We start from the raw sequence: 27,832 nt of genomic DNA on the forward strand, positions 1-27,832 counted from the left end.
AGGACAATATGTGGTGTAAGGTGGTTTGATCGAGTAAGTAATAACAGGGTAAGAGAGATGTGTGGTAATAAAAAGAGTGTGGTTGAGAGAGCAGAGGAGGGTGTTTTGAAATGGTTTGGTCACATGGAGAGAATGATTGAGGATAGATTGACAAAGAGGATATATGTTTCAGAGGTGGAGGGAACGAGAAGTGGGAGACCAAATTGGAGGTGGAAAGATGGAGTGAAAAAGATTTTGAGTGATTGCGGCCTGAACATGCAGGAGGGTGAAAGGCGTGCAAGGAATAGAGTGAACTGGAACGATGTGGTATACCGGGGTCGATGTGCTGTCAATGGATTGAACCAGGGCATGTGAAGCGTCTGGGGTGAACCATGGAAAGTTCTGTGGGGCCTGAATGTGGAAAGGGAGCTGTGGTTTCGGTGCATTATTACATGACAGCTAGAGACTGAGTGTGAACGAATGTGGCCTTTGTTGTCTTTTCCTAGCGCTACCTCGCGCACATGGGGGGAGGGGGTTGTTATTTCACGTGTGGCGGGGTGGCGATGGGAATGAATAAAGGCAGACAGTATGAATTATGTACATGTGTATATGTGTATATGTCTACATATATACGTATATATGTATACGTATATATGTATACGTTGAGATGTACAGGTATGTATATTTGCGTGTGTGGACGTGTATGCATATACATGTGTATGTGGGTGGGTTGGGCCATACTTTAGTCTGTTTCCTTGCGCTAACTCGCTAACGCGGGAGACAGCGACAAAGCAAAATAAATAAATGAATATATATATATATATATATATATATATATATATATATATATATATATATATATATATATATATAGTTATATATAGTTATATATATTTATATATATCTTCCCTATCCCCAGGGATAGGGGAGAAAGAATACTTCCCACGCATTCTTCACGTGTCGTAGAAGGAGACTAAAGGGGACGGGAGCGGGGGGCCAGAAACCCTCCCCTCCTTGTATTTTAACTTTCTAAAAGGGGAAACAGAAGAAGGAGTGCTCATCCTCCTCGAAGACTCAGACTGGGGTGTCTAAATGTGTGTGGATGTAACCAAGATGAGAAAAATGGAGCAATAGGAAGTATGTTTGAGGAAAGGAACCTGGATGTTTTGGCTCTGAGTGAAACGAAGCTCAAGGATAAAGGGGAAGAGTGGTTTGGGAATGTATTGGGAGTAAAGTCAGGGGTTAGTGAGAGGACAAGAGCAAGGGAAGGAGTAGCAGTACTCCTGAAACAGGAGTTGTGGGAATATGTGACAGAGTGTAAGAAAGTAAATTCTAGATTGATATGGGTAAAACTGAAAGTGGATGGAGAGAGATGGGTGATTATTGGTGCATATGCACCTGGGCATGAGAAGAAAAATAATGAGAGGCAAGTGTTTTGGGAGCAGCTGAATGAGTGTGTTAGTGGTTTTGATGCACAAGACCGGGTTATAGTGATGGGTGATTTGAACGCAAAGGTGAGTAATGTTGCAGTTGAGGGAATAATTGGTATACTTGGGGTGTTCAGTGTTGTAAATGGAAATGGTGAAGAGCTTGTAGATTTATGTGCTGAAAAAGAACTGGTGATTGGGAATACCTGGTTTAAAAAACGAGATATACACAAGTATACGTATGTAAGTAGGAGAGATGGCCAGAGAGCGTTATTGGATTACGTGTTAATTGATAGGCGCGCGAAAGAGAGACTTTTGGATGTTAATGTGCTGAGAGGTGCAACTGGAGGGAAGTCTGATCATTATCTTGCGGAGGCAAAGGTGAAGTTTTGTAGGCGTTTTCAGAAAAGAAGAGAGAATGTTGAGGTGAAGAGAGTGGTGAGAGTAAGTGAGCTTGGGAAGGAGACTTGTGTGAGGAAGTACCAGGAGAGACTGAGTACAGAATGGAAAAAGGTGAGAGCAAAGGAGGTAAGGGGAGTGGGGGAGGAATGGGATGTATTTAGGGAATCAGTGATGGCTTGCGCAAAAGATGCATGTGGCATGAGAAGCGTGGAAGGTGGGATGATTAGAAAGGGTAGTGAGTGGTGGGATGAAGAAGTAAGATTATTAGTGAAAGAGAAGAGAGAGGCTTTTGGACGATTTTTGCAGGGAAAAAATGCAAATCAGAGGGAGATGTATAAAAGAAAGAGGCAGGAGGTCAAAAGAAAGGTGCAAGAGGTGAAAAAGGGAGCAAGTGAGAGTTGGGTTGAGAGAGTATCATTAGATTTTAGGGGGAATAAAAAGATGTTCTGGAAGGAGGTAAATAAAGTGCGTAAGACAAGGGAGCAAATGGGAACTTCAGTGAAGGGTGCTAATGGGGAGGTGATAACAAGTAGTGGTGATGTGAGAAGGAGATGGAGTGAGTATTTTGCAGGGTTGTTGAATGTGTTTGATGATAGAGTGGCAGATATAGGGTGTTTTGGTCGAGGTGGTGTGCAAAGTGAGAGGGTTAGGGAAAATGATTTGGTAAACAGAGAAGAGGTAGTAAAAGCTTTGCTGAAGATGAAAGCCGGCTAGGCAGCAGGTTTGGATGGTATTGCAGTGGAATTTTTTAAAAAAGGGGGTGACTGTATTGTTGACTGGTTGGTAAGGTTATTAAGGTTATTTAATGTATGTATGACTCATGGTGAGGTGCCTGAGGATTGGTGGAATGCTTGCATAGTGCCATTGTACAAAGGCAAAGGGGATAAGAGTGAATGCTCAAATTACAGAGGTATAAGTTTGTTGAGTATTCCTGGGAAATTGTATGGGAGGGTATTGATTGAGAGGGTGAAGGCATGTACAGAGCATCAGATTGGGGAAGAGCAGTGTGGTTTCAGAAGTGGTAGAGGATGTGTGGATCAGGTGTTTGCTTTGAAGAATGTATGTGAGAAATACTTAGAAAAGCAAATGGATTTGTCTGTAGCATTTATGGATCTGGAGAAGGCATATGATAGAGTTGATAGAGATGCTCTGTGGAAGGCATTAAGAATATATGGTGTGGGAGGCAAGTTGTTAGAAGCAGTGAAAAGTTTTTATCGAGGATGTAAGGCATGTGTACGTGTAGGAACAGAGGAAAGTGATTGGTTCTCAGTGAATGTAGGTTTGCGGCAGGGGTGTGTGATATCTCCATGGTTGTTTAATTTGTTTATGGAAGGGATTGTTAGGGAGGTGAATGCAAGAGTTTTGGAAAGAGGGGCAAGTATGCAGTCTGTTGTGGATGAGAGAGCTTGGGAAGTGAGTCAGTTGTTGTTCGCTGATGATACAGCGCTGGTGGCTGATTCATATATATATATATATATATATATATATATATATATATATATATATATATATATATATATATATATATATATATATATATATAGGGGGCCAGGTGAGGATATTCACATATATGTCCAGTCCTCTGTTCTCAACGCTACATCGCTAACGCGGGAAATGGCAAATAGTTTGAAAGAAATATATATATATATATATATATATATATATATATATATATATATATATATATATATATATATATATATATATATATATATATATATATATATATATATATATATACGTGCGCGTGTGTTTGTGTGTGTTTGTGTTCAGGAGAACCTGGGGCATGTGGGTGATAAAGAAGAGAGGAAGTCTTCAGAAGGGGTCCACTTGTGCTCCATCATTGTCAACACCGTCTATCCTGCAAAATTAATGACATCTGTAATGACATGTTCTGACTGGAGCTACAGCTGTGCACCTCTCAGGTCATTTATACTAAATCTTAATTCTTAAAACTCCATCGTTCCATTTCGAGATACTTCAATAACTCTTACATTGGGTCAGGAAACTAAATATTTTATACTTAACTTCAAGAATACAACAGATTGCTCTTTCTCTGCAGAACCCTCTTCACTAGGTCACAAAATAAGTAAGGAGGGAGGAAAGTGATGAGTGATAGTGAGGGGGGAGGCAGTGATAGTGAGGGAGGAGGCAGGTGGTGAGTGATAGTGAAGGGGAGGCAGGTGGTGCGTGATAGTGAGGGGGCAGGTGGTGAGTGATAGTGAGGGGGAGGCAGGTGGTGAGTGATAGTGAGGGGGAGGCAGGTGGTGAGTGATAGTGAAGGGGAGGCAGGTGGTGAGTGATAGTGAGGGAGGAGGCAGGTGGTGAGTGATAGTGAAGGGGAGGCAGGTGGTGCGTGATAGTGAGGGGGGGCAGGTGGTGAGTGATAGTGAGGGGGAGGCAGGTGGTGAGTGATAGTGAGGGGGGAGGCCAGTGGTGAGTGATAGTGAGGGGGGAGGCAGGTGGTGAGTGATAGTGAGGGGGAGGCAGGTGGTGAGTGATTGTGAGGGGGAAGGCAGGTGGTGAGTGATAGTGAGGGGGAGGCAGGTGGTGAGTGATAGTGAGGGGGAGGCAGGTGGTGAGTAATAGTGAGGGAGGAGGCAGGTGGTGAGTGATAGTGAGGGGGAGGCAGGTGGCGAGTGATAGTGAGGGAGGAGGCAGGTGGTGAGTGATAGTAAGGGGGAGGCAGGTGGTGAGTGATAGTAAGGGGGGAGGCAGGTGGTGAGTGATAGTGAGGGGGAGGCAGGTGGTGAATGATAGTGAGGCGGGAGGCAGGTGGTGAGTGATAGTGAGGAGGGAGGCAGGTGGTGAGTGATAGTGAGGGGGGGCAGGTGGTGAGTGATAGTGAGGGGGAGGCATGTGGTGAGTGATAGTGAGGGGGGGGAGGCAGGTGGCGAGTGATAGTGAGGGGGGAGGCAGGTGGTGAGTGATAGTGAGGGGAGGAGGCAGGTGGTGAGTGATAGTGAGGGGGAGGCAGGTGGTGAGTGATAGTGAGGGGGAGGCAGGTGGTGAGTAATAGTAAGGGGGAGGCAGGTGTGGTGCGTGATAGTAAGGGGGAGGCAGGTGTGTGAGTGATAGTGAGGCGGGAGGCAGGTGGTGAGTGATAGTGAGGAGGGAGGCAGGTGGTGAGTGATAATGAGGGGGGCAGGTGGTGAGTGATAGTGAGGGGAGCAGGTGGTGAGTGATAGTGAGGGGGGGAGGCAGTGGCGAGTGATAGTGAGGGGGGGAGGCAGGTGGTGAGTGATAGTGAGGGGAGGAGGCAGGTGGTGAGTGATAGTGAGGGGGAGGCAGGTGGGTGAGTGATAGTGAGGGGGAGGCAGGTGGTGAGTGATAGTGAGGGGGAGGCAGGTGGTGAGTGATAGTGAGGGGGTAGGCAGGTGGTGAGTGATAGTGAGGGGGAGGCAGGTGGTGAGTAATAGTGAGGGAGGAGGCAGGTGGTGAGTGATAGTGAGGGGGAGGCAGGTGGTGAGTGATAGTGAGGGAGGAGGCAGGTGGTGAGTGATAGTAAGGGGGAGGCAGGTGGTGAGTGATAGTAAGGGGGGAGGCAGGTGGTGAGTGATAGTGAGGGGGAGGCAGGTGGTGAATGATAGTGAGGCGGGAGGCAGGTGGTGAGTGATAGTGAGGAGGGAGGCAGGTGGTGAATGATAGTGAGGGGGGCAGGTGGTGAGTGATAGTGAGGGGGAGGCAGGTGGTGAGTGATAGTGAGGGGGGAGGCCAGTGGTGAGTGATAGTGAGGGAGGAGGCAGGTGGTGAGTGATAGTGAGGGGAGGAGGCAGGTGGTGAGTGATAGTGAGGGGGGAGGCCAGTGGTGAGTGATAGTGAGGGAGGAGGCAGGTGGTGAGTGATAGTGAGGGGAGGAGGCAGGTGGTGAGTGATAGTGAGGGGGAGGCACGTGGTGAGTGATAGTGAGGGGGAGGCAGGTGGTGAGTGATAGTGAGGGGGAGGCAGGTGGTGAGTGATAGTGAGGGGGAGGCAGGTGGTGAATGATAGTGAGGGGGGGCAGGTGGTGAGTGATAGTGAGGGGGAGGCAGGTGGTGAGTGATAGTGAGGGGGGGAGGCAGGTGGCGAGTGATAGTGAGGGGGGAGGCAGGTGGTGAGTGATAGTGAGGGGAGGAGGCAGGTGGTGAGTGATAGTGAGGGGGAGGCAGGTGGTGAGTTATAGTGAGGGGGAGGCAGGTGGTGAGTGATAGTGAGGGGGAGGCAGGTGGTGAGTGATAGTAAGGGGGAGGCAGGTGGTGAGTGATAGTGAGGGGGGAGGCAGGTGGTGAGTGATAGTGAGGGGGAGGCAGGTGGTGAGTGATAGTGAGGGGGAGGCAGGTGGTGAGTGATAGTGAGGGGGAGGCAGGTGGTGAGTGATAGTGAGGCGGGAGGCAGGTGATGAATGATAGTGAGGGGGGAGGCAGGTGGTGAATGATAGTGAGGGGGAGGCAGGTGGTGAATGATAGTGAGGGGGAGGCAGGTGGTGAATGATAGTGAGGGGGAGGCAGGTGGTGAATGATAGTGAGGGGGAGGCAGGCTACATTAGATCATTAATCCCTCAGTTGTCCTCGACAGTATTTGATACCAGAATATTTACGTTTCTCATTACATCTAGATAATATATTACTCCTGTATTAAGTTGTTGACAACTCTGGAGATTGACCAGGACGTAATTCTTGTAATATCTTGACAGGCAAGCTAATAATGTTCTTCCTTAGGTTTAGTTTCTGTCTGAGAGCAAATAGTTTATAACTTTAAAGCTACAAAATTTCAATCCACATCAAGTACTTAACAACATCTGTAGCCTAATAGTCTTCAAATCCCTGACTGGCCCCAACCATGAGAGTGCTTGCTGGCAGCCCTGACTGGCCCCAACCATGAGAGTGCTTGCTGGCAGCCCTGACTGGCCCCAACCATGAGAGTGCTTGCTGGCAGCCCTGACTGGCCCCATCTAGGAGAGTGCTTGCTGGCAGCCCTGACTGGCCGTGAGGAAGAAGACTCACTCGTCGGTCGTGGTCTCCACAGGTTCGATGTCGTTGGGTTGGTCTTGCAGGAAACCCTTTCGTCGCAGGAACGGCAGAATGATGAGGTCATTGTAGAGCATCAGGCCCACCAACAGCACCACGAACCCTATTGGCTGATATAGCCAACCATAGAAGGAGCGAGTCAACACTGGTGGTGGATCATATATTACTATCGACTGTGCGGATATGTAGAAGCTCATGTGTGACATTGATAACCTCGCGAGAACCAACAGGTCAAGCAGGGCCCAACGTCAAGTGAAAGCTAGTATTGTTGACAGTGTTATGGCCACAACATTTACAGTAAGGAATAACGTTTCAGCGTAGAGCGTCATAGACGCCCAGTAACTCTGCACCAACAGCCAATAGCAAGTTTTCATCCTACTGTATCTGACAGATTGACAGACAAACTCACTGATGATACCCTAGTATACCCCCTGACGCTCATACGTCTTCTCACACACACGTCCTACACCCCATCACACACACACACGTCCTCACACCCCCCCCCCTCACACTCACACGTCCTCACATCCCATCACACTCACATTTCCTCCTACCCTATCACACACATGTCCTCGCACCCCATCACACACACACGTCCTCACACCCATCACATTCACACGTCCTCATACCTCCTCACACGCTTCCTCAAACTCCTCGTACACACGTCCTCATACCCCTCTACACTCACACGTCCTCAAGCAGCCTCACATCCACACGTCCTCGTACCCCCTTCACTCACATGTCTTCACACACAACACACACACATGCACAGTACAGAATATTGTCCTAAATATCATCTGCAGGTACTGGCCCTGGTGCCACTGAGCTCACCTGCAGGTACTGGCCCTGGTGCCACTGAGCTCACCTGCAGGTACTGGCCCTGGTGCCACTGAGCTCACCTGCAGGTACTGGCCCTGGTACCACTGAGCTCACCTGCAGGTACTGGCCCTGGTGCCACTGAGCTCACCTGTAGGTACTGGAACTCCTGCCACTTAACGGCCAGGGAGAAGGCCCAGATGATGAAGGTCCTAACGGAGTCGAGGACCATCCGGGCGGTCGCCGAGATCTCCTTCGTTACGCTCAGACCAGAGAAGTTGAACATGGCGATGCTCGTGATGTTTACTGGCCAGGGAAAAGGGAATAGGAAGACAGATTACAGGGAAAATAAAGAAGGAATAAGGAGGGATCAGAACTGAATATGTTCATAAAGGAAGTAACTTATAAAGAGACATATATATTTTCTAATCATGCTCTTAATTCACTGAAAGTTATGAAATATCAAGGAAAAGTCGTGCTTGTCTGTTGTCTCGAAATTATTGTACCATCAGAGAGAGAGAGAGAGAGAGAGAGAGAGAGAGAACGCAGGTTAAGGCTGTGGTGTGTGTGTGTGTGTGTGTGTGTGACTCACAGATCAGGCCGCATATTAAGAGGCCGTTGTTGCCCAGCTGGACGAAGGCATCGATGGCGTCCTCCAACACCCCACGCTCGTTGCCGCTGAACCTCCCGGCGGGGATGAAGTACATAGGCACCATGAGCACAGTCAGCGTCAAGAAGCCAAACAATCCTGCAGCAAAGAGGAGGAAGCACGAATGGAAACTGGTCGAATATCGAGCCAGAATGTCCCTGACAGGTAAAATGAATACATCTGTCCCACAACATGTTGGGGTCTTGAGAAAGAATTATAATTCTTATGACGTATGGAAATATGGACACTATCTGGAGCCTGATGTGTTGAAGCAGAAGAGTAGATCCTGCATGTAAAGGAACTGTTATTGTGTCTTCAGGGCTGTCACGCCAGGAAGTTATACAAGTCTAGAAACATCAAAACCCGTTTTAACATTGGGAAGTGAATTTGTGGGAAGTGAATTTGTCTGGAGGAGGAACAAGAGACTTTGGCAATTGAAACATCTTCGTTACAATGTCATTGACGAAAAAAACATCTGAAACAGTACGAAACACGTATTACGTTGGAACGCTTCTTGTTATAGAGAATGTGTGGCCCTCTGAAGGTGGCATGGCCAGGGTTATGGCTGGCTGCTGCAGACACCTCACACTCCGGGAAGGGGTTTCCTTTTCTGATCTGAACATAAATATCTATATAGTATCATTGGTGATCTTATCTCCCTCGTGTATAGTTATAATCATGATCATTCAGAGAAAGTCAGTAGATATAGGAGTAGTGAGATGGAATATGCGACCGGTTGGAGTAGAAGGGATGTACCTCAGAGGCGATCACAGTGGAAGGTGAGGAGGTAAGTATTTCAGACGGCATAGGAGTGTGCTCTTAGGCACAGTGTAGTAAAAGTGTGTGTGGACCCACGACGTGTGTACGCATAGGTGATGTAGACATAGTATGAACGTCTTCACTGAGGATGATATCTACATGAGTATGATGTCACTGCTTTTTCTGCTAGTATGAGAATCCAGAAAACGTGTTGGACACGAGAAGTTAGGACATACTTAGGACATGAAACGGACTTGTGAGTGCAATATGGACCAACCTTCCCAACCCACAGCCAACATGGGCGGTACGTTGTACTTGGTGACAAACTTCTCTTCTAAAACCATCTGAGTTGCTACCACAATTTGGGCCATCACGATCAACAGGTCGCCTGCAACATAAGAAGGTCCACACTGTTGTACAGCAACACATATGTTCAGTTCAGCTGTGCAGCTCCATAAGACAACCATAACTCTCGTCCCTCATACTAGGATACTGTATTTCTATAGACTGTGGCCGTTCAGAAGTCTGATCGAGCAAGTCTCAAGTCTTTTTATAAATCCAATGAATTTGACTTTATTACAACATACTGCTCTGTTATTTCCTTAGGTGGTGTACAAGGTTATGATTGCATTGTTTTCACAAGACTCCACGGAAGAGGTCTACCTTTTTAGATGTCTTGACTCACTTTTCTACTGGTAATGATAAAAAATTTTCACAGTTGGTATAGAAGTAACAAGACATTAAGGTTTAACTTGTTCTCCCGCTTGTCAGATATACCTTAGTAATATTTTTCTTATCATAATGATATCAAATGGCATTCAAGGGATCAGGGTAACGAACATTCAAGGGACCATGGTAGCCAATCTTTCCTCACTCATTCTCTCCATATGACCAAACAATTTCAAGACACCCTCTTCTGCTCTCTCAACTAAACTTTATTATTACCACACATCTCTCTTACCATTTCATTACTTGATCAAATCACCTCACACATATATTGTCCTCAAACATTTCATTTCAAACACATCCACCCTCCTTAGCACAATCCTATATATAGCCCATGCCTTGCAACCATATGATACTGTTGGACCCACCATTCCTTCAAACATATCCATTTCTGCTCTCCGAGATGATATTCTCTCCGTCCACACAGTCTTCATTGCCCCCAGAACCTTCGCCCCCTCTCCCACCCTATGACTCACTTCCGCTTCCATGGTTCCACTCGCTTCTAAGTTCACTCCCAGATATCTAAAACACTTCATTTTTTCCATTTTTCTCCCTTTAAACTTACATCTCTGCTAACGTGTCCCTCAAACCTGCTGAAAATAATCAAATTGCTTTTATTCACATATCCTCTCGACTATCTACTTTCACACACTCTTTCAAACTCAGTCACCAACTTCTGCAGTTTCTCACTCGAATTCTGCGAACGGCAACTAATTCACTCCCCAGGTCCTCTAATTCTCAACATACTGCATACTCGTCCCTCTCTCCAAGATTTGCATTTGCCTACCTCACCACCCCATCCATACACAAATCAAATAACTATGGTGACATCACTCACCCCTGCCGAAGACCGACCTTCACTCCTTTTCCAGTGAATACCACCCAAACGCCTTCCTTTTCTTTCACTAGCAACTTTAATTCTTTATCCTACCAAACACTATACTTCCTAATCTGTCCACCTCCCACCTTTCGCATACCACATGCATCTCTTGCACATGCCATCACTGTTTCCTTAAATACCTCTCATTATTCATCCACTTCCTTCACTTCATTTGCTCTCACATTTTTGCCATTCTACACTCAATCTCTGTTGGTATTTCTACACAGTCTCCTTTGTAAGCTCACTTATTCTCACCACTCTCTTTTCCCCAACGTTGTTGAGAGAGCGTGGTTGAGAGAGCAGAAGAGGGTGTTTTGAAATGGTTTGGGCACATGGAGAGAATGAGTGAGGAAAGATTGACCAAGAAGATATATGTGTCGGAGGTGGAGGGAACGATGAGAAGTAGGAGACCAAATTGGAGGTGGAAAGATGGAGTGAAAAAGATTTTGAGTGATCGGGGCCTGAACATGCAGGAGGGGGAAAGGCGGGCAAGGAATAGAGTGAATTGGATCGATGTGGTATACCGGGGTCGACGTGCTGTCAATGGATTGAATCAGGGCATGTGAAGCGTCTGGGGTAAACCTTGGAAAGTTCTGTGGGGCCTGGATGTGGAAAGGGAGCTGTGGTTTCGGGCATTATTGCATGACAGCTGGAGAATGAGTGTGAGCGAATGGGTCCTTTGTTGTCTTTTCCTAGCGCTGCCTCGCGCACATGAGGGTGGAGGGGGATGTTATTCCGTGTGTGTCGGGGTGGCGATGGGGATGAGTAGGGGCAGACAGTGTGAACTGTGTGCATGTGTGTATATGTGTGTGTCTGTGTGTGTATATATGTGTGTACGTTGGGATGTGTGGGTGTGTATGTTTGCGTGTGTGGACGTGTGTGTGTGTGCATGTGTGTGAGGGTGGGCTGGGCCATTTCTTTCGTCTGTTCCCTTGCGCTACCTCGCAGGCGCGGGAGACAGCGACAAAGCAAAAATAAATATAATATATATATATTATATTTGTTTATTGTACTTAGTCGCTGTCTCTCCCGCGTCAGCGAGGTATCGCAAGGAAACAGACGAAAGAATGGCCCAACCCAGCCACATACACATGCATATACATAAACGCCCACATTCGCACAGATACATACCTATACATTTCAACATATACATACATATACATGCACAGACATATACATATATACGCATGTGCATATCATACGTGCTGCCTTCATCCATTTACGTTGCCACCACGCCACACATGAAACAGCACCCCCTCCCCACGCGCGTGAGCGAGGTAGCGCTAGGAAAAGACAACAAAGGCCACATTCGTACACACTCACTCTCTAGCTGTCATGTGTAATGCACTGAAACAATTGCCCTCGCCACCCTTGCGAAGAAGCGTCAGGAAGACAGAAACAGTGGCCACTTTTGCGCACTTCCACTTTTTATCTGTCATGCACATTATACCGAGACCAAAGTCCACCATTCATAGTTAAGGCTCACACACCACTGCTTGGTTTACCCGTTACTACACGTTTCCTCGGTCACCCCACTGACTATACGTCGCCTATGCATACCACTTTACTCCAAGTCTTGCCACACAATGCCTTCCAGAATGACCAGACCCCGATACCCAAAGCTTCTCCTGCTCTGTTCTTAGTTCTTACATCTATTCTGTTCCTCCTTGCCCCTCAGCCTCTCTGCTTGCAACACAGACTCTCTCTCTCTCTCTCTCTCTCTCTCTCTCTCTCTCTCTCTCTCTCTCTCTCTCTCTCTCTCTCTCTCTCTCGCAGATACACACCTGTGATGACGCCGTTTATGTCTGCATTGCTCTCAGATGACCCCAGGAAGTCAGAGACACCGACGATGACTAGCCCCGCCAGGACCGTGAAGATTCCTGCCCAGTGAAAGTACTTCAGCTTCCTGCCCAGGAACGCCACCGACATGAGGCCGGTGAAGACGATCACAGCGCCTGACACAGGAACGGTAGGTGAGTGAGGAGACGGGAGGGTAGCACGGCTGGGACGAGGCCGTGAAATGGAAGTAGGACCTGGGTCTGCAGCTCCCAGGAAGTACAGGAAATGTGTGGAGGTTAGCATTCAGTGGGTCCCACAAAACCCGGTTATGTTAGTCCAGCGTTAGCCAAAATACAAATCCCATAGTGAAGCTTTAGATATGACGACGCGCGGGCCCTGCAAAACCCAGTTCCAATGACTCCATGGTTGGGAGAATGGTTGTGAGGGACTCAAGGTCAAGGTGAGGGAGAGCATGTGTAAGAAGCCCAGGGCCAGGTTAAGGCAAAGGCTCAGGGCCAGGGTAGAGGAAGGGCCCAGGGCCAGGGTAGAGCAGAAGCTCAGGGCCAGGTTAGGGCAGAGGGTCAGGGCCAGGGTAGGGGAAGGGCCCAGGGCCAGGGTAGCGAGAGGCTTAGGGGTAGGAGGGGGCAGAGGCTCAGGGCCAAGGGAGGGCAGAGGCTCAGGGCCAAGGGAGAGCAGAGGCTCAGGGCCAAGGGAGGGCAGAGGCTCAGGGCCAAGGGAGGGCAGAGGCTCAGGGCCAGGGTAGGGGAAGGGCCCAGGGTCAGGGTATGGCAGAGGCTTTTGGCCAGGGGAGGGCAGAGGCTCAGGGCCAGGGTACAGCAGAGAGTAGGGGACGGGCCGAGGGCCAGGTAGAGGAGGGGCCCAGGGCCAAGGTGGGGAGAAGCCTGGACCCAGGGTGGGAAGTCTTGGGGAAGAGAGCCAACAGGACACCTGGTGGTGTGTGAGGAGTTACCTACTGGAGGAGAGTAGCAGTCTCCCACGGACGGACGTACCTCACGTCATAACAGAGGGAGGTGGTAGCAGGGCACGAGGCACCTCCCCACACACCACTCCCCGGTACAAGATATGTAACTAACTAGGTAGGTAAGAACACCATCTAATGTTGACACGTAATATTACTACAGATGTTTTATAGGAAAGTGTAAATATAGATATTTTCCTCTGATGCTGAAACAACATTTTCTGGACTGAAGGTTCAAAAACGAAAGAAGAGATGAAAAAAGTGAATAAACATTCTTGATTTGTAGTTCTCCTTCTTAAATAGATTCAGTTAATGATATATGATAATAGTGAGGTGTATGTTTACCTGTGAATCAATGGTGCTGATAAACCTACATCACTATGACAGTATATGATGGTAACTAATAACAGTGTTCCATAATTCTGCAGATAGAAAACAAAAATGTTGTCATTATTATTACGTCTGCTTCTTCTAAATCTGTGGTCTTATATCTGGTCAGCGACTCTGACTAATGTGAGGACATTTTTGTGTGTTGTGTCGTTGAAACTATTTAGTATTTTGACACTTCCAAGATCACCTCCGAATCTGTATGTGTTTTGTAGAAAATATTCTTAGATCGCTGAGTTTTTCTTTATAAGGCTTAGTTCTGAACGCGTCATCAATCACATAACATCTGGGCATTACCATATCCTCCATCCCCACCTGCAAACCCCATACGTTTCATCAAGATCCAAAATGTCTGCTTCCCAGGATCTGCCGGTATCACATTTCTTGTGACCAGTTGTATCATATTTCTACAGGGGCTCCATCCGCTTATCGTCTTTGTATTCGTTCTAGTTCTTCTTTCATCAAGTCTGATGGTCAGAACTGAACACTGTATACTAAGTGAAGTACTAAGTGACGAGGTCGTTGTTAAATAGTATGCATTGTATTGTTCGTTTCATAATTGATATTGCTGAATTTTAAACTCAGTGTCTTGATTTATGAAATACAATAAGGCATTGCTTTTGGTCATTAATGATTAGCAATGCAAGGTCTTTTCCTTCCTGTTATTGTCATAATAGCGGCTTACGATCAATCATGCTCGTAATGTGCATTTATCTCATTAAAATGGTTTATTTTGAACTTGTCAGAACTGAAGTCCACTCACTATTTCTCTAACCACTCCCCAGTCTGTCTAAATCCCTTTGATCCTATAGCAGCCTTGAGCTGAATGGTTTATATCTCTCATTTCCGTGTCTGAACAGATTTTGAGATTCTGCCGATATGCTTCAGTTGACCGCCAGATTATTGACTTACAAGTAATTCTGAGTCCTATTTCATCGTGCTGAGCCTTGCGTACGTCACCCTGGTCAGTAGTCCATGGTCATGGAGGAAGATGGCAGTTGTTGGAGACCTGAGCCTGGATTACCATTACCTTTCTCATTTTCACATAAATTTTCTGTCGGTATATTTCCTGTACGTCACATGGTGCACCTTCTCAGCGTTTTCTGTCACCTGTTGAGCTGGAGGATGGGAGGGGGGGGGGGGGGGGGGCTACCCTATACTATACTGTCTCTTCATCTCGTGAGATCAGGACGCTGTTGTTGTTGTCCAGCAGACGACCTCATCTTATAGTCAAGACCCACATCATCAGGTTCCCACTTATATGTCCTTCCCAAGTAGTCCCTTCTGTCCCTCCCTCCTGCCCCTCTCTTCTTCCCTTCCCTCCCACTCCTCCCTCTTGACCCTTCCTTCTGTCCTTCCCTCTTACCCCTCCCTCATGCCTTTCTCTCTTGTCTCTCCCTCCTCCCCTACATCCTGACCTTCCCTCTTAACCCTCCCTTTTGACCTTCCCTTTTGTCCCTCCCTCCTACCCCGTCCTCCTGTTTCTTTCTACTGTCCCTCCTTTCTTACCCTTTCTTTTGACCTTCTTTCCTGTCCCTTCCTCCAGTCCCGCCTAACCCTCACTCCTGCCCCACCTTACTGCGCCCTCCTTCTCCCGCTCTTTCCTTCCACTCCCTCCTGACCCCACCATACCTACCTCTCAACATCTGGAAGGAGCTGGCGTAGGTCATGGTAAGCCCCAGGTACATCATGCTGGTGGCGGTCATGTCGCATAAGGCCGGCAGGTAGAAGATCATCGGGGGGAAGCGCTTCGTCTGGGGAGACAAACCCTTCATGTGAGGAATGAGGCCCTTCTGCTGGAGAGGGAAACACTTCACTTGGGAGGGAAACTCTTCACCCGGGGAGAGAACTCCTTCACCTGGGGAGAAAAACTCTTCACCTAGGCAGGGAAACCCTTCACCTGGGAAGGAAATCCTTCACCCGAGAAGGAAAACCCTTTCCCTAGTAAGAGATATCCTTCACCCAAGCGATGAGGTCCTGCTCCTGGTAAGGAAAGCCTTTCACATGTGGAGATGACCCCTTCATCTAGACACGGAAGCACTTCACCTAAGGAGAGAAGTCTTTCCCCTGAGGAAGGAGCCCTTCACCTGAGGAAGAAGCCCCTCACGTGAAGAAGGAGCCCTTAACCTGGTGAGAAAAGCCCTTCACGTGAAGAAGGAGCCCTTAACCTGGTGAGAAAAGCCCTTCACTTCGGGAGGACCACCTGGTGAACATCAGGGGCAGGACTCACATGGTGAACACCTGGGGCAAGACTCACCTCCTTGGGCATAGGAGCCATCTCTGGAGCGTTGCGATGGGCCCTCTTGGCCATCAGGAGCGGCACGAAGAAGGCAACCATACCTATGGCAGAACAGGAGTCTGGTCAGGTCACATGACAAGTGCCACCTGAACAGGTCACATGACAGGTGCCACCTGGTCAAGTCATATGACAGGTGCCACATGACCACGTCACACTGCAGGGTCTACACGAACATGACTCGCTCAACACACACACACACACACACACACACACACACACACACACACACACAGTCAGTTGTACCATTAAAACTTACAAATACAGCAACCGAGGACAGTTCATCATGTATGTTTTCAAACAGATATTGTTAAATCATACACATCTGTAGGCCAAGGTCTCTACATGTATATGTCTTGACAATAAATCGGGAAAAATATTACTTTGAAGTGGGGGAGTGGGGGAGAAATGGGATGTATCTAGGGAAGCAGTTATGGCTTACGCAAAAGATGCTTGTGGCATGAGAATCGTAGGAGGTGGGCAGAGCAGAAAGGGTAGTGAGTGGTGGGATGAAGAAGTAAGATTATTAGTGGAAGAGAAGAGAGAGGCATTTGGACGATTTTTGCAGGGAAATAATGCAAATGAGTGGGAGATGTATAAAAGAAAGAGGCAGAAGGTCAAGAGAAAGACGCAAGAGGTGAGAAAGAGGGCAAATGAGGGTTGGGGATAGAGAGTATCATCAAATTTTAGGGAGAATAAAAAGATGTTTTGGAAGGAGGTTAATAAAGTGCGTAAGACAAGGGAACAAATGGGAATATCAGTGAAGGGGACTAATGGGTAGGTGATAACAAGTAGTGGCCATGTAAGAAGGAGATAGAGTGAGTATTTTGAAGGTTTGTTGAATGTTTTATGATAGAGCGGCAGATATAGGAAGTTATGGTCGGGGTGGTGTGCAAAGTGAGAGGGTTAGGGAGAATGATTTGGTAAACAGAGAAGAGGTAGTAAAAGCTTTGCGGAAGATGAAAGCCGGCAAGGCAGCGGGTTTGGATGGTATTGCAGTGGAATTCATTGAAAAAGAAGGTGACTGTATTGTTAACTGGTTGGTAAGGTTATTTGATGTATGTATGACACATGGTGAGGTGCCTGAGGACTGGCGGAATGCTTGCATAAGGCCATTGTACAAAGGCAAAGGGGATAAAAGTGAGTGCTCAAATTACAGAGGTATATGTTTGGACTCATAGGAATATATATATATATATATATATATATATATATATATATATATACTTATTATACTAAATCGCCGTCTCCCGCGTCGGTAGCGCTAGGAAACGGACGAAAGAATGACCCAACCCACCCACATACATACATACATACACGCCCATAAACGCACATATTCATACCTATACATTTCAACGTAGGCATACATATACATACCAAGACATATACATGCATACATACACATGTATACATCCACATTTGCTGCCTTCATCCATTCTCGTCGCCACCCCGCCACACATGAAACAGCATTCCCACCCACCCCCACCCTCGGCGAGGTGGCGCTAGGAAAAGACAAAAAGGCCACATTCGTTCACACTCAGTCTCTAGCTGTCATGTGTAATGCACAGAAACCTCAGTTCCTTGTCCACATCCAGTCCCCTGAGACCTTTCCATTGTTTACCCCAGACGCTTCACATGCCCTGGTTCAATACAGTGACAGCACGTCCACCCCAGTATACCACATCGTTCCAATTCACTTTATTCCGAACGCGCCTTTCACCTTCCTGCATGTTCAGGCACCGATCGCTCAGAATCTTTTTCACTCCATCCTTCCATCTCCAATTTGGTCTCCCGCTTATCCTTCTTCCCTCCACCTGTGACACATATGTCCTCTTTGTCAACCTTTCCTCACTCATTCTCTCCATATGTCCAAACCATTTCAACACACTTTCATTACTTACTCGATCAAACCACCTCAAACCACATATTGTCCTCAAACATCTCATTTCCAACACATCCACCCTCCTCCGCACAACGGTATCCATAGCCTATACCTCGCAACCATATAACATTGTTGGAACCACTATTCCTTCAAACATACCCATTTTTGCTCTCCAAGATAACGTTCTTGCCTTCCACATATTCTTCAACGCTCCCAGGACCTTCGCCCCCTCCCCCTCCCTGTGACTCACTTCCGCTTCCATGGTTCCAACTGCTGCTAAGTCCACACTCAAATATCTAAAACACTTCACTTCCTCCAGTTTTTCCATTCAAACTTACCTCCCAGTTAACTTGTCCCTCAACCCTACTGAACCCAATAACCTTGCTCTCATTCACATTTACTCTCAACTTTCTTCTTTCACACACTTTACCATACTCAGACACCAACTTCTGCCGTTTCTCACCCGAATCAGCCATCAGCGATGTATCATCAGCAAACAAAAACTGACTCACTTCCCAATCCCTCTCATCCAGAACAGACTGCATACTTGCCCCTCTTTCCAAACCTCTTGCATTCACCTCCTTACCATCCCATCCATAAACAAATTAAACAAGCACGGAGACATCATGCACCCCTTCCGCAAACCGACATTCACCGGAAACCAATCACTTTCCTCTCTTCCTATTCGTACGCATGTATTTTCTTTTATTGGCACTGCAGTAAATTAAAGGTATTTGTGAATATATAGGTAAAATGAAGAAGGGTTCAGTGAATACAAAATGGTCCGAGCTGTAGGTCAGCCTTGAACTTAGCTTAAGGAAGTCGAGGGTATTGTGCCGATAGGATGTGGTAAAGATAAGGAGGTTGTGGTTGTGAAGATGTAGGTGAAGTGCCACCATACGAAGGTTAGCTTCTGCCACCTTACTACAGCCAGCTGGTCCTACCAGCCTACTACACTCAGCTGAAAAAGTCACTTACAGAGCATCTCTCCGACGAACATGGCGTCCGCTTGGAAAAAAGGATGGGAAAAGTTGTCCAGGTTCCCCTGACGGTTAACAGACTCGATCTTGTCCATCCACCTGCCGGATGGAGGAGACAGTCAGTGGTCGTCGCGTGGGGGAAAGACAGGAGACAGTCAGTGGTCGTCGGGCGGGGGAAACAGATTGGAAGGTCGAATATCATAGTCAGAGTACTTAGAAACGTTATAATAGATATGTGAAATATACAAGCAGGGCATAGGGATGTAAGCACCAACAATAAGGGACAACACGAGAAGGAAGGAGAAAAATACAAGGAATGATTTAATGGACAGCGTAAAGCAAGGGATTAAGAGACACAATGTGGATATGATATAGGAAACACTGGAGTCATGTTACATCTGAATGATAATACGATAAAAGTGGACCAAACATGACAACATCAGAGATACGGTATATGAGGGCCAGACATGATTACACCAGATTAAGAAAGGGACAACAAATGAGGCATTAAAAAACGTAGTTGCTATACCGAATGATCATCCAAACTATCTCACAAAATCATAATGAACAGATTATTTGATAAGAAGCAAATGATTAGATTATTAGCTAGAAAGCTAAAGTTACTTATACAGACGAAGATATATGTGAGGGGAGTAATATGAAATGTCATCAAATTCACACATAAAGTTCCGTAAAAACAGCCAGGGAATGGGAACATGCCTTGCATAATGCTGAAGTTAATCTAGTGACAATGATGAGATTCATGACAAAAAGAAAGCAACGCATATGGTCCTGATGTCATACTGATATCTGTAGTCAGAGAGTACATCAACCCTTGTCAGACAACTGGTCATGCTGCACAGACTTTCCCTGGGAAGAACATATTCCGGCAAAGTGGAAGAAGCCAAAGTTTTACTTGTATTCCACAAAGGTGACAGAGAAACATCCCAGAGTTGTAGGCCAGGATTCCTAACAAGCATAACCTGCCAGATTCTACAGAAGATAATCAGGAAGTACAAAGAGAAGTCCTTGTTTAGCATACCCCACCTAATTGGAAGACACGATGTGTTCAGAGGGAAAAGATCTTGGTTGACAAACCTACTGTGTTACATGAGCGAGTTAAGTAAACCCGAGAGAAATAAATTGAATAGGTGGAATGTATATCCACAGACAGCCAGAGCTTATCTGACTGTCCTTCATATAATCCTCATGATGAAGCTAAGCATCCAAGATGGAGTCAGGGGATGGCTGCTTAAGCAGACTGATAGTTACATAACTGGGAGGGAACACAGAACACGTATCAGATCCTGACTGGCGTGGAAAGTATATACTTGCATTTGATTGGTAGTGATCTAATGCAATTAGTCGTGAAACTTAGTACGAGAGGAGAATATATCAGACCTCGTTATAATTGACGAAGCTGAAAAAAAAGTTTGGTACAAGTGATCACCGACATATTACTTTTGAGGCCGCTTGTAACATTGCGTATGTTGTTGATCAGCGTGATAGTCGCGAAGAAAACCCCATTTCAAACGTAAAAATTTTACTGATCCTCGTATTGCTTTTAACAGGCAAACATGAGATGATGTCGTCAATGAAAATGACACGAACGTAGCAGGAAAAGCTTCAGGAAAACCCTGAAAGCAGCAGAGGAAACATACGTGTCGATGCGTAGTAGACGGACTTTTTCTAAAACAAAGCAAAATTGGTGGAACGGTGTAATAAGAAAGTGTCTTTATATGATAGCAGCTTGTAAGAAACTCAAAGACTAATAACCAACACGATAAAGTATTATTTTCTTTTTTTTCATTTGCTTTGTCGCTGTCTCCCGCGTTTGCGAGGTAGCGCAAGGAAACAGACGAAAGAAATGGCCCAACCCACCCCCATACACATGTATATACATACACGTCCACACACGCAAATATACATCCCCATACATCTCAATGTACACATATATATACACACACAGACACATACATATATACACATGCACACAATTCACACTGTCTGCTTTTATTCATTTCCATCGCCACCTCGCCACACATGGAATAACATCCCCCTCCCCTCTCATGTGTGCGAGGTAGCACTAGGAAAAGACAACAAAGGCCCCATTCGTTCACACTCAGTCTCTAGCTGTCATGCAATAATGCCCGAAACCACAGCTCCCTGTCCACATCCAGGCCCCACACAACTTTCTATGGTTTACCCCAGACGCTTCACATGCCCTGATTCAATCCACTGACAGCACGTCGACCCCGGTATACCACATCGATCCAATTCACTCTATTCCTTGTCCGCCTTTCACCCTCCTGCATGTTCAGGCCCCGATCACTCAAAATCTTTTTCACTTCATCTTTCCACCTCCAATTTGGTCTCCCACTTCTCCTCGTTCCCTCCACCTCCGACACATGTATCCTCTTGGTCAATCTTTCCTCACTCATTCTCTCCATGTGACCAAACCATTTCAAAACACCCTCTTCTGCTCTCTCAACCACGCTCTTTTTATTTCCACACATCTCTCTTACCCTTACATTACTTACTCGATTAAACCACCTCACACCACATATTGTCCTTAAACATCTCATTTCTAGCATATCCACCCTCCTGCGCACAACTCTATCCATAGCCCACGCCTCGCAACCATACAACATTGTTGGAACCACTATTCCTTCAAACATAGCCATTTTTGCTTTCGGAGATAATGTTCTCGACTTCCACACATTCTTCAAGGCTCCCAGGATTTTCGCCCCCTCCCCCACCCTATGATTCACTTCCGCTTCCATGGTTCCATCCGCTGCCAGATCCACTCCCAGAGCAAGGGAAGGAGTACCACTACTCCTGAAACAGGAGTTGTGGGAGTATGTGATAGAATGTAAGAAAGTAAACTCTAGATTAATATGGGTAAAACTGAAAGTTGATGGAGAGAGATGGGTGATTTTTGGTGCATATGCACCTGGGCATGAGAAGAAAGATCATGAGAGGCAAGTGTTTTGGGAGCAGCTGAATGAGTGTGTTAGTGGTTTTGATGCACAAGACCGGGTTATAGTGATGGGTGATTTAAATGCAAAGGTGAGTAATGTGGCATTTGAGGGAATAATTGGTATACATGGGGTGTTCAGTGTTGTAAATGGAAATGGTGAAGAGCTTGTAGATTTATGTGCTGAAAAAGGACTGGTGATTGGGAATACCTGGTCTAAAGAGCGAGATATACATAAGTATACGTATGTAAGTAGGAGAGATGGCCAAAGAGCGTTATTGGATTACGTGTTAATTGACAGGCGCGCGAAAGAGAGACTTTTGGATGTTAATGTGCTGAGAGGTGCAACTGGAGGGATGTCTGATCATTATCTTGTGGAAGCGAAGGTGAAGACTTGTATGGGTTTTCAGAAAAGAAGAGAGAATGTTGGTCTGAAGAGGGTGGTGAGAGTAAGTGAGTTTGGGAAGGAGACTTGTGTGAGGAAGTACCAGGAGAAACTGAGTACAGAATGGAAAAAGGTGAGAACAAAGGACATAACGGGAGAGGGGGAGGAATGGGATGTATTTAGGGAATCAGTGATGGAATGCGCAAAAGATGCTTGTGGCATGAGAAGAGTGGGAGGTGGGTTGATTAGAAAAGGTAGTGAGTGGTGGGATGAAGAAGTAAGATTATTAGTGAAAGAGAAGAGAGAGGCATTTGGACGATTTTTGCAGGGAAAAAATGCAATTGAGTGGGAGATGTATAAAAGAAAGAGACAGGAGGTCAAGAGAAAGGTGCAAGAGGTGAAAAAGAGGGCAAATGAGAGTTGGGTTGAGAAAGTATCATTAAATTTTAGGGAGAATAAAAAGATGTTTTGGAAGGAGGTAAATAAAGTGCGTAAGACAAGGGAGCAAATGGGAACTTCAGTGAAGGGGGCTAATTCGGAGGTGATACCAAGTAGTGGTGATGTGAGAAGGAGATGGAGTGAGTATTTTGAAGGTTTGTTGAATGTGTTTGATGATAGAGTGGCAGATATAGGGTGTTTTGGTCGAGGTGGTGTGCAAAGTGAGAGGGTTAGGGAAAATGATTTGGTAAACAGAGAAGAGGTAGTAAAAGCTTTGCGGAAGATGAAAGCCGGCAAGGCAGCAGGTGGATGGTATTGCAGTGGAATCTTTTAAAAAAGGGGGTGACTGAATTGTTGACTGGTTGGTAAGGTTATTTAATGTATATATGACTCATGGTGAGGTGCCTGAGGATTGGCGGAATGCGTGCATAGTGCCATTGTACAAAGGCAAAGGGGATAAGAGTGAATGCTCAAATTGCAGAGGTATACGTTTGTTGAGTATTCCTGGTAAATTATATGGCAGGGTAATGATTGAGAGGGTGAAGGCATGTACAGAGCATCAGATTGGGGAAGAGCAGTGTGGTTTCAGAAGTGGTAGAGGATGTGTGGATCAGGTGTTTTCATTTGAAGAATGTATGTGAGAAATACTTAGAAAAGCAAATGGATTTGTATGTAGCATTTATGGATCTGGAGAAGGCATATGATAGAGTTGATAGAGATGCTCTGTGGAAGGTACTAAGAATATATGGTGTGGGAGGCAAGTTGTTAGAAGCAGTGAAAAGTTTTTATCGAGGATGTAAGGCATGTGTACGTGTAGTAAGAGAGGAAAGTGATTGGTTCTCAGTGAATGTAGGTTTGCGGCAGGGGTGTGTGATGTCTCCATGGTTGTTTACTTTGTTTATGGATGGGGTTGTTAGAGAGGTGAATGCAAGAGTTTTGGAAAGAGGGGCAAGTATGAAGTCTGTTGTGGATGAGAGAGCTTGGAAAGTGAGTCAGTTGTTGTTCGCTGATGATACATCGCTGGTGGCTGATTCATGTGAGAAACTGCAGAAGCTGGTAACTGAGTTTGGTAAAGTGTGTGAAAGAAGAAAGTTAAAGAGTAAATGTGAACAAGAGCAAGGTTATTAGGTACAGTAGGGTTGAGGGTCAAGTCAATTGGGAGGTAAGTTTGAATGGAGAAACACTGGAGGAAGTAAAGTGTTTTAGACGATAAAGTAAGTTATGTAAATTTTCGTTAAGAAAGTAAGAGTTGTACGCATAGTAAACATCAGTATGAAGTGTATATTGCTAACAATAGCATAAGAAATAATAGGAGTTTTACTGTTATGTTAGAAGCAAGAGAGTCATTACTCAGTCAAATGGTCCATTGATTACAGAAAACAGTGACTTGATTCAAGACAACGGAGCCATGACAAAGATCTTGAATGACTTTTTTGTATCTGTATTTACGATTGGGGACAACCCATGTCCTGAATCCGGTTCCATTGATAAGAGTGAACGTTCTTCAACAAATTGACATAAAAGCTGAGAACATACTTTCAGAAATAAACGAAATGAAAATAGGTACGACGGCTGACCCTGATAATTGTTATCCTGGAACAATGGAAGAGGCGGAAACTGAGATAGTTAAGGCCATGACTGCCGTTTTCAATAAGTCACTTGCTAAGGAAAAGTTCCAGATGAATGGAAGTTTGCCAATGTAACACCGATATTCAAAAACGGTAATAAGTCACTGCCCGGAAATGATCGTCCTATTACTTTAACGTCTGTAGTTGGAAAACTTATGCAAATCACCATTCGAGGTAGAATTATAAAACACTTAGAGGACCACCGCTTAATGAACGAATCTAAACATGGTTTTCGACGAAATTGCCTATGTCTGATAAATCTGCTCGATCTCTTTTATCATATGTCTAGAATGTATGACAAAAGTAGAGCAGTTGATGTCATCTATCTATATTTTCAAAAATCATTCGATAAGTTTCCACACCAAAAGTTACTGGCAAGAATTAAGTCATGGCATAGATGGGGTTGTCCTTCGATGGAGATAAGAGATTGGCTGACGCCGTTAAAAAACGAGTTATGATTAATGGTCAAGCCGAAGAATGATTAAATGTAACAAGAGGAGTGCCACAAGGATCAATCTTGGGACAGGTTCTTTTTTCTCACAATGACAGATATATTCATGATATTGATAATGGGCTGCAGTGAAAGATTTCAAAATTCGGTGATGATACAAATTTGGAAATTAAATCTACAAATGAACTTGAACGTTAACAGTTTCAAACTGATATAGACAAACTGATGGACTGGGCTCAAAGTTGGCAAATGAATTTCGATATCGATAAGTGCAAGTTTTACATATAGGTAATAAAAACGAAAAGGCAAGCTACAGTATAACTTCTGTTGAAATGCCAAAGGTAAATGAAAAAGAATTGGGCGTAATGATTGGTGACCTAAAACCAAGTAAGCAGTGCATAGAAATTGTGAAAATTGTGCACAAAATACTTAGATTAGTAAGTAGAGTCTCCGAATCTAAGTCCAGGTAAATCATCCTTACTATGCACATTTCATAGGTTCGTCAACATCTTGAATATTGTGTTCAGGTTTGGTCCCCCTACCTGAAAAGAGACATAGACAGAGTGGAAAGAGTATAGAGTCTAGCTACCAAGAGGAATCCCAGGCTGAGAAACAAGTCTTATGAGATCAGGAAAAACTACTTGAATCTATTTAGCAAAATACAGAGGAGGTTAAGAGGTGATCTAATATAAGTGTTCGAAACTATTAAAGGCTTTGATGATATCAATCTGTCAATTTACTTTAGACTTAGATCTTTTGATTTCAGTCTTAGTAATGCATACAAATTCGTGGGCAAACATTTTACTGTGAATGAGGAGAAGTGCTTTCTTTTAAAGGAATTGCTAACATATGGAACGATTTGCTAATCATAGTGGTTGAAAGCAATACTGTAGATACGTTCAATAATAGACTTGATAAATATTTCGTTTCAAGTCCACGACTTACTGCGCCTCCTTTGTCGCACTGACAATCTGCAGGTTATTCTCTCTGAATTATATGTATACTTTCTAATTTGTACCAGCGTGTTTCTGAGATCTTCCACCATCACAAACGTCCTCGTAAGGTCTATTGGTCTGTTGCTGTATGAATTTCTTCGTATTTGTATTGTATTCTTAACATGGAAGAGTTCTTGAGGCCAGAAGAGTTCAGAACAAGAAGATATAATCAGAAGCTCAGGAAAAGAAGTGTGAGGCAGCTTTCCCTCTGCAACACAGCTGTGGATCTGTGAAACAGGCGAGCTCAAGAGGATATAAAGCGAGTACCACTGAAGATTAAAAGCCTTATATGTCACAATTCTGGAATAACATTTGAGGACCCTAGAGTGTACTGCCCCTGTCCTATATGTGTAAATAGGCAAACACACACACACACACACACACACACACACACACACACACACACACACACACACACACACACACATACACACACACACACACACACTTACTTTGCAGCGATGGTGTTGACGGAGCCCGTAGTGGCCATCGCTAAGGCCAGGATGGTGTGCTTCTTAGTCCACGTCATCACGTCTGCTTCCTGGACACAGTCTGTGAGATCACTGACAACACTGTCTTTATGGTGTTCAGGTCCTTTCCAGCTTTAGAACAGTTTTAAATTAGGAGCTGAAGCTGAAGCAACTCCAGGAGGCTCTTACAGCAAGGAAGGAGCAGTATGAACATGAGTAGAGTTTGTAAGCGGCAGAGGTGGATTACATTTTTCATGTGCACCGTTGACGCTTCTTAAGCAAAAATGATAACCATCAGAAATGATAACTAATGACTCACCTCCTGACGCCTTAATATGAACATATAAACGTCACTACCATAGGTGTGAGATCTCGCAGCAGCACCGTGCCTGAGATACCTCTTGTATGAACAGTGGCAATGATGACCAGTTTTGCGAGTTGGTACAGAGGAGTTACTAAGAGTAGCAGGAATATCACACTAGCATCATTCGAAATTCCTGATCAAGCCCAAGCAGGAGTAGATGACTCTCGAAAAGCCTTCTTGGTAGCAGAGCAGGTAGCTGCTGGACCAGTAACTCCGTAAGCCCACACGAGCGACTGCAGAAGTGGCCACTGTAGGAATTGTAAAGATTCGACAAACTCTCCGCAACACCAACAACCGAGGACGTCCTGACCGTACCAAACTGGCGCAGGCTCCACAGTCTTGCTCAGTACCGCGCACCTCCAGGGACTCGCCAGCAATATCAGCCAAACGCCCCTTATTATCAGGAACACTATGGGTTTCCTTCGCTCTCACTGGTTTTGCGGTTTTCCTCTCTCTTGGTCCCATTGTCTTTTTGTACTATACCATGATTCATTACCCAGCTGATTGTTCGATACATGCTGAGAGTTCACTCTGTTTGTTCTTCATGATCGCAAGTGTACCTTCCTTGTTCTTCACGAGAGTTTTTCATGGCCGGCGAGAGTAAAGCCTCCCTGTTCTGGAAGCGATATACACAAGCTAATGAAGTGGTCTGGAACGTGGCAGATGATCCTCAATGTATACAAATGTCAAGTAATGTATTTTTGGCGAGAAAAATATCAATTACGAATATCATAGGTTTAATCAGCTTATATGCGAAGCAAAAGAAAAACAAGACCTTAAAATGATCATGATACTGATCTAGAATACGAAAAAATAACGCTTAACTTCGAAATAATGAGGGTAACCCGATGTTTGGCTTCATAGCTAAAGATATCAACTGTTGGAACGAAGGATGGAATCTTCACTCTTGAACTCTGCCTCTCAGCTTACGAGGAAAGAGAGACGCACAATTCCTCTCTCTAAAACTGCCCAGACTCTGAAGACATCAAACAGTTTCAGAATACTAAATGATTTCGACAATATAACATACGAACATTTCTTCACACTTGGCAGAAATTTACTGACCAGAAAAAACAATTTGAAACTGGAAGGAAGATGTAAGACCAATGTGAGCAAGAGCTCTTCTGCTATAGCGATGTAGAACATTGAAATGAATGACCACCAGATGTTGTCAAGG

General features: G+C 45.3%; 1 protein-coding gene across 1 annotated transcript; it reads right to left on the minus strand.

The window, feature by feature from the left end:
* Positions 1–3,362: 3,362 nt before the first annotated feature.
* LOC139759126 (solute carrier family 35 member F6-like) lies at positions 3,363–27,610 on the minus strand. The gene is made up of 10 exons (XM_071681108.1): positions 26,274–27,610; positions 18,946–19,046; positions 16,047–16,129; positions 15,426–15,543; positions 12,429–12,599; positions 9,316–9,426; positions 8,223–8,378; positions 7,782–7,936; positions 6,791–6,924; positions 3,363–3,669 (listed from the first exon to the last, which is right to left on the minus strand). The coding sequence occupies exons 1-10, from the start codon at positions 26,348–26,350 to the stop codon at positions 3,624–3,626; spliced, it is 1,152 nt and encodes a 383-aa protein (XP_071537209.1). The 5' UTR covers positions 26,351–27,610; the 3' UTR covers positions 3,363–3,623.
* Between the last annotated feature and the right edge of the window lie 222 nt (positions 27,611–27,832).

The sequence above is a fragment of the Panulirus ornatus genome, chromosome 2 (genome assembly GCF_036320965.1).
Source record: "Panulirus ornatus isolate Po-2019 chromosome 2, ASM3632096v1, whole genome shotgun sequence".
Lineage (NCBI taxonomy): Eukaryota > Metazoa > Arthropoda > Malacostraca > Decapoda > Palinuridae > Panulirus > Panulirus ornatus.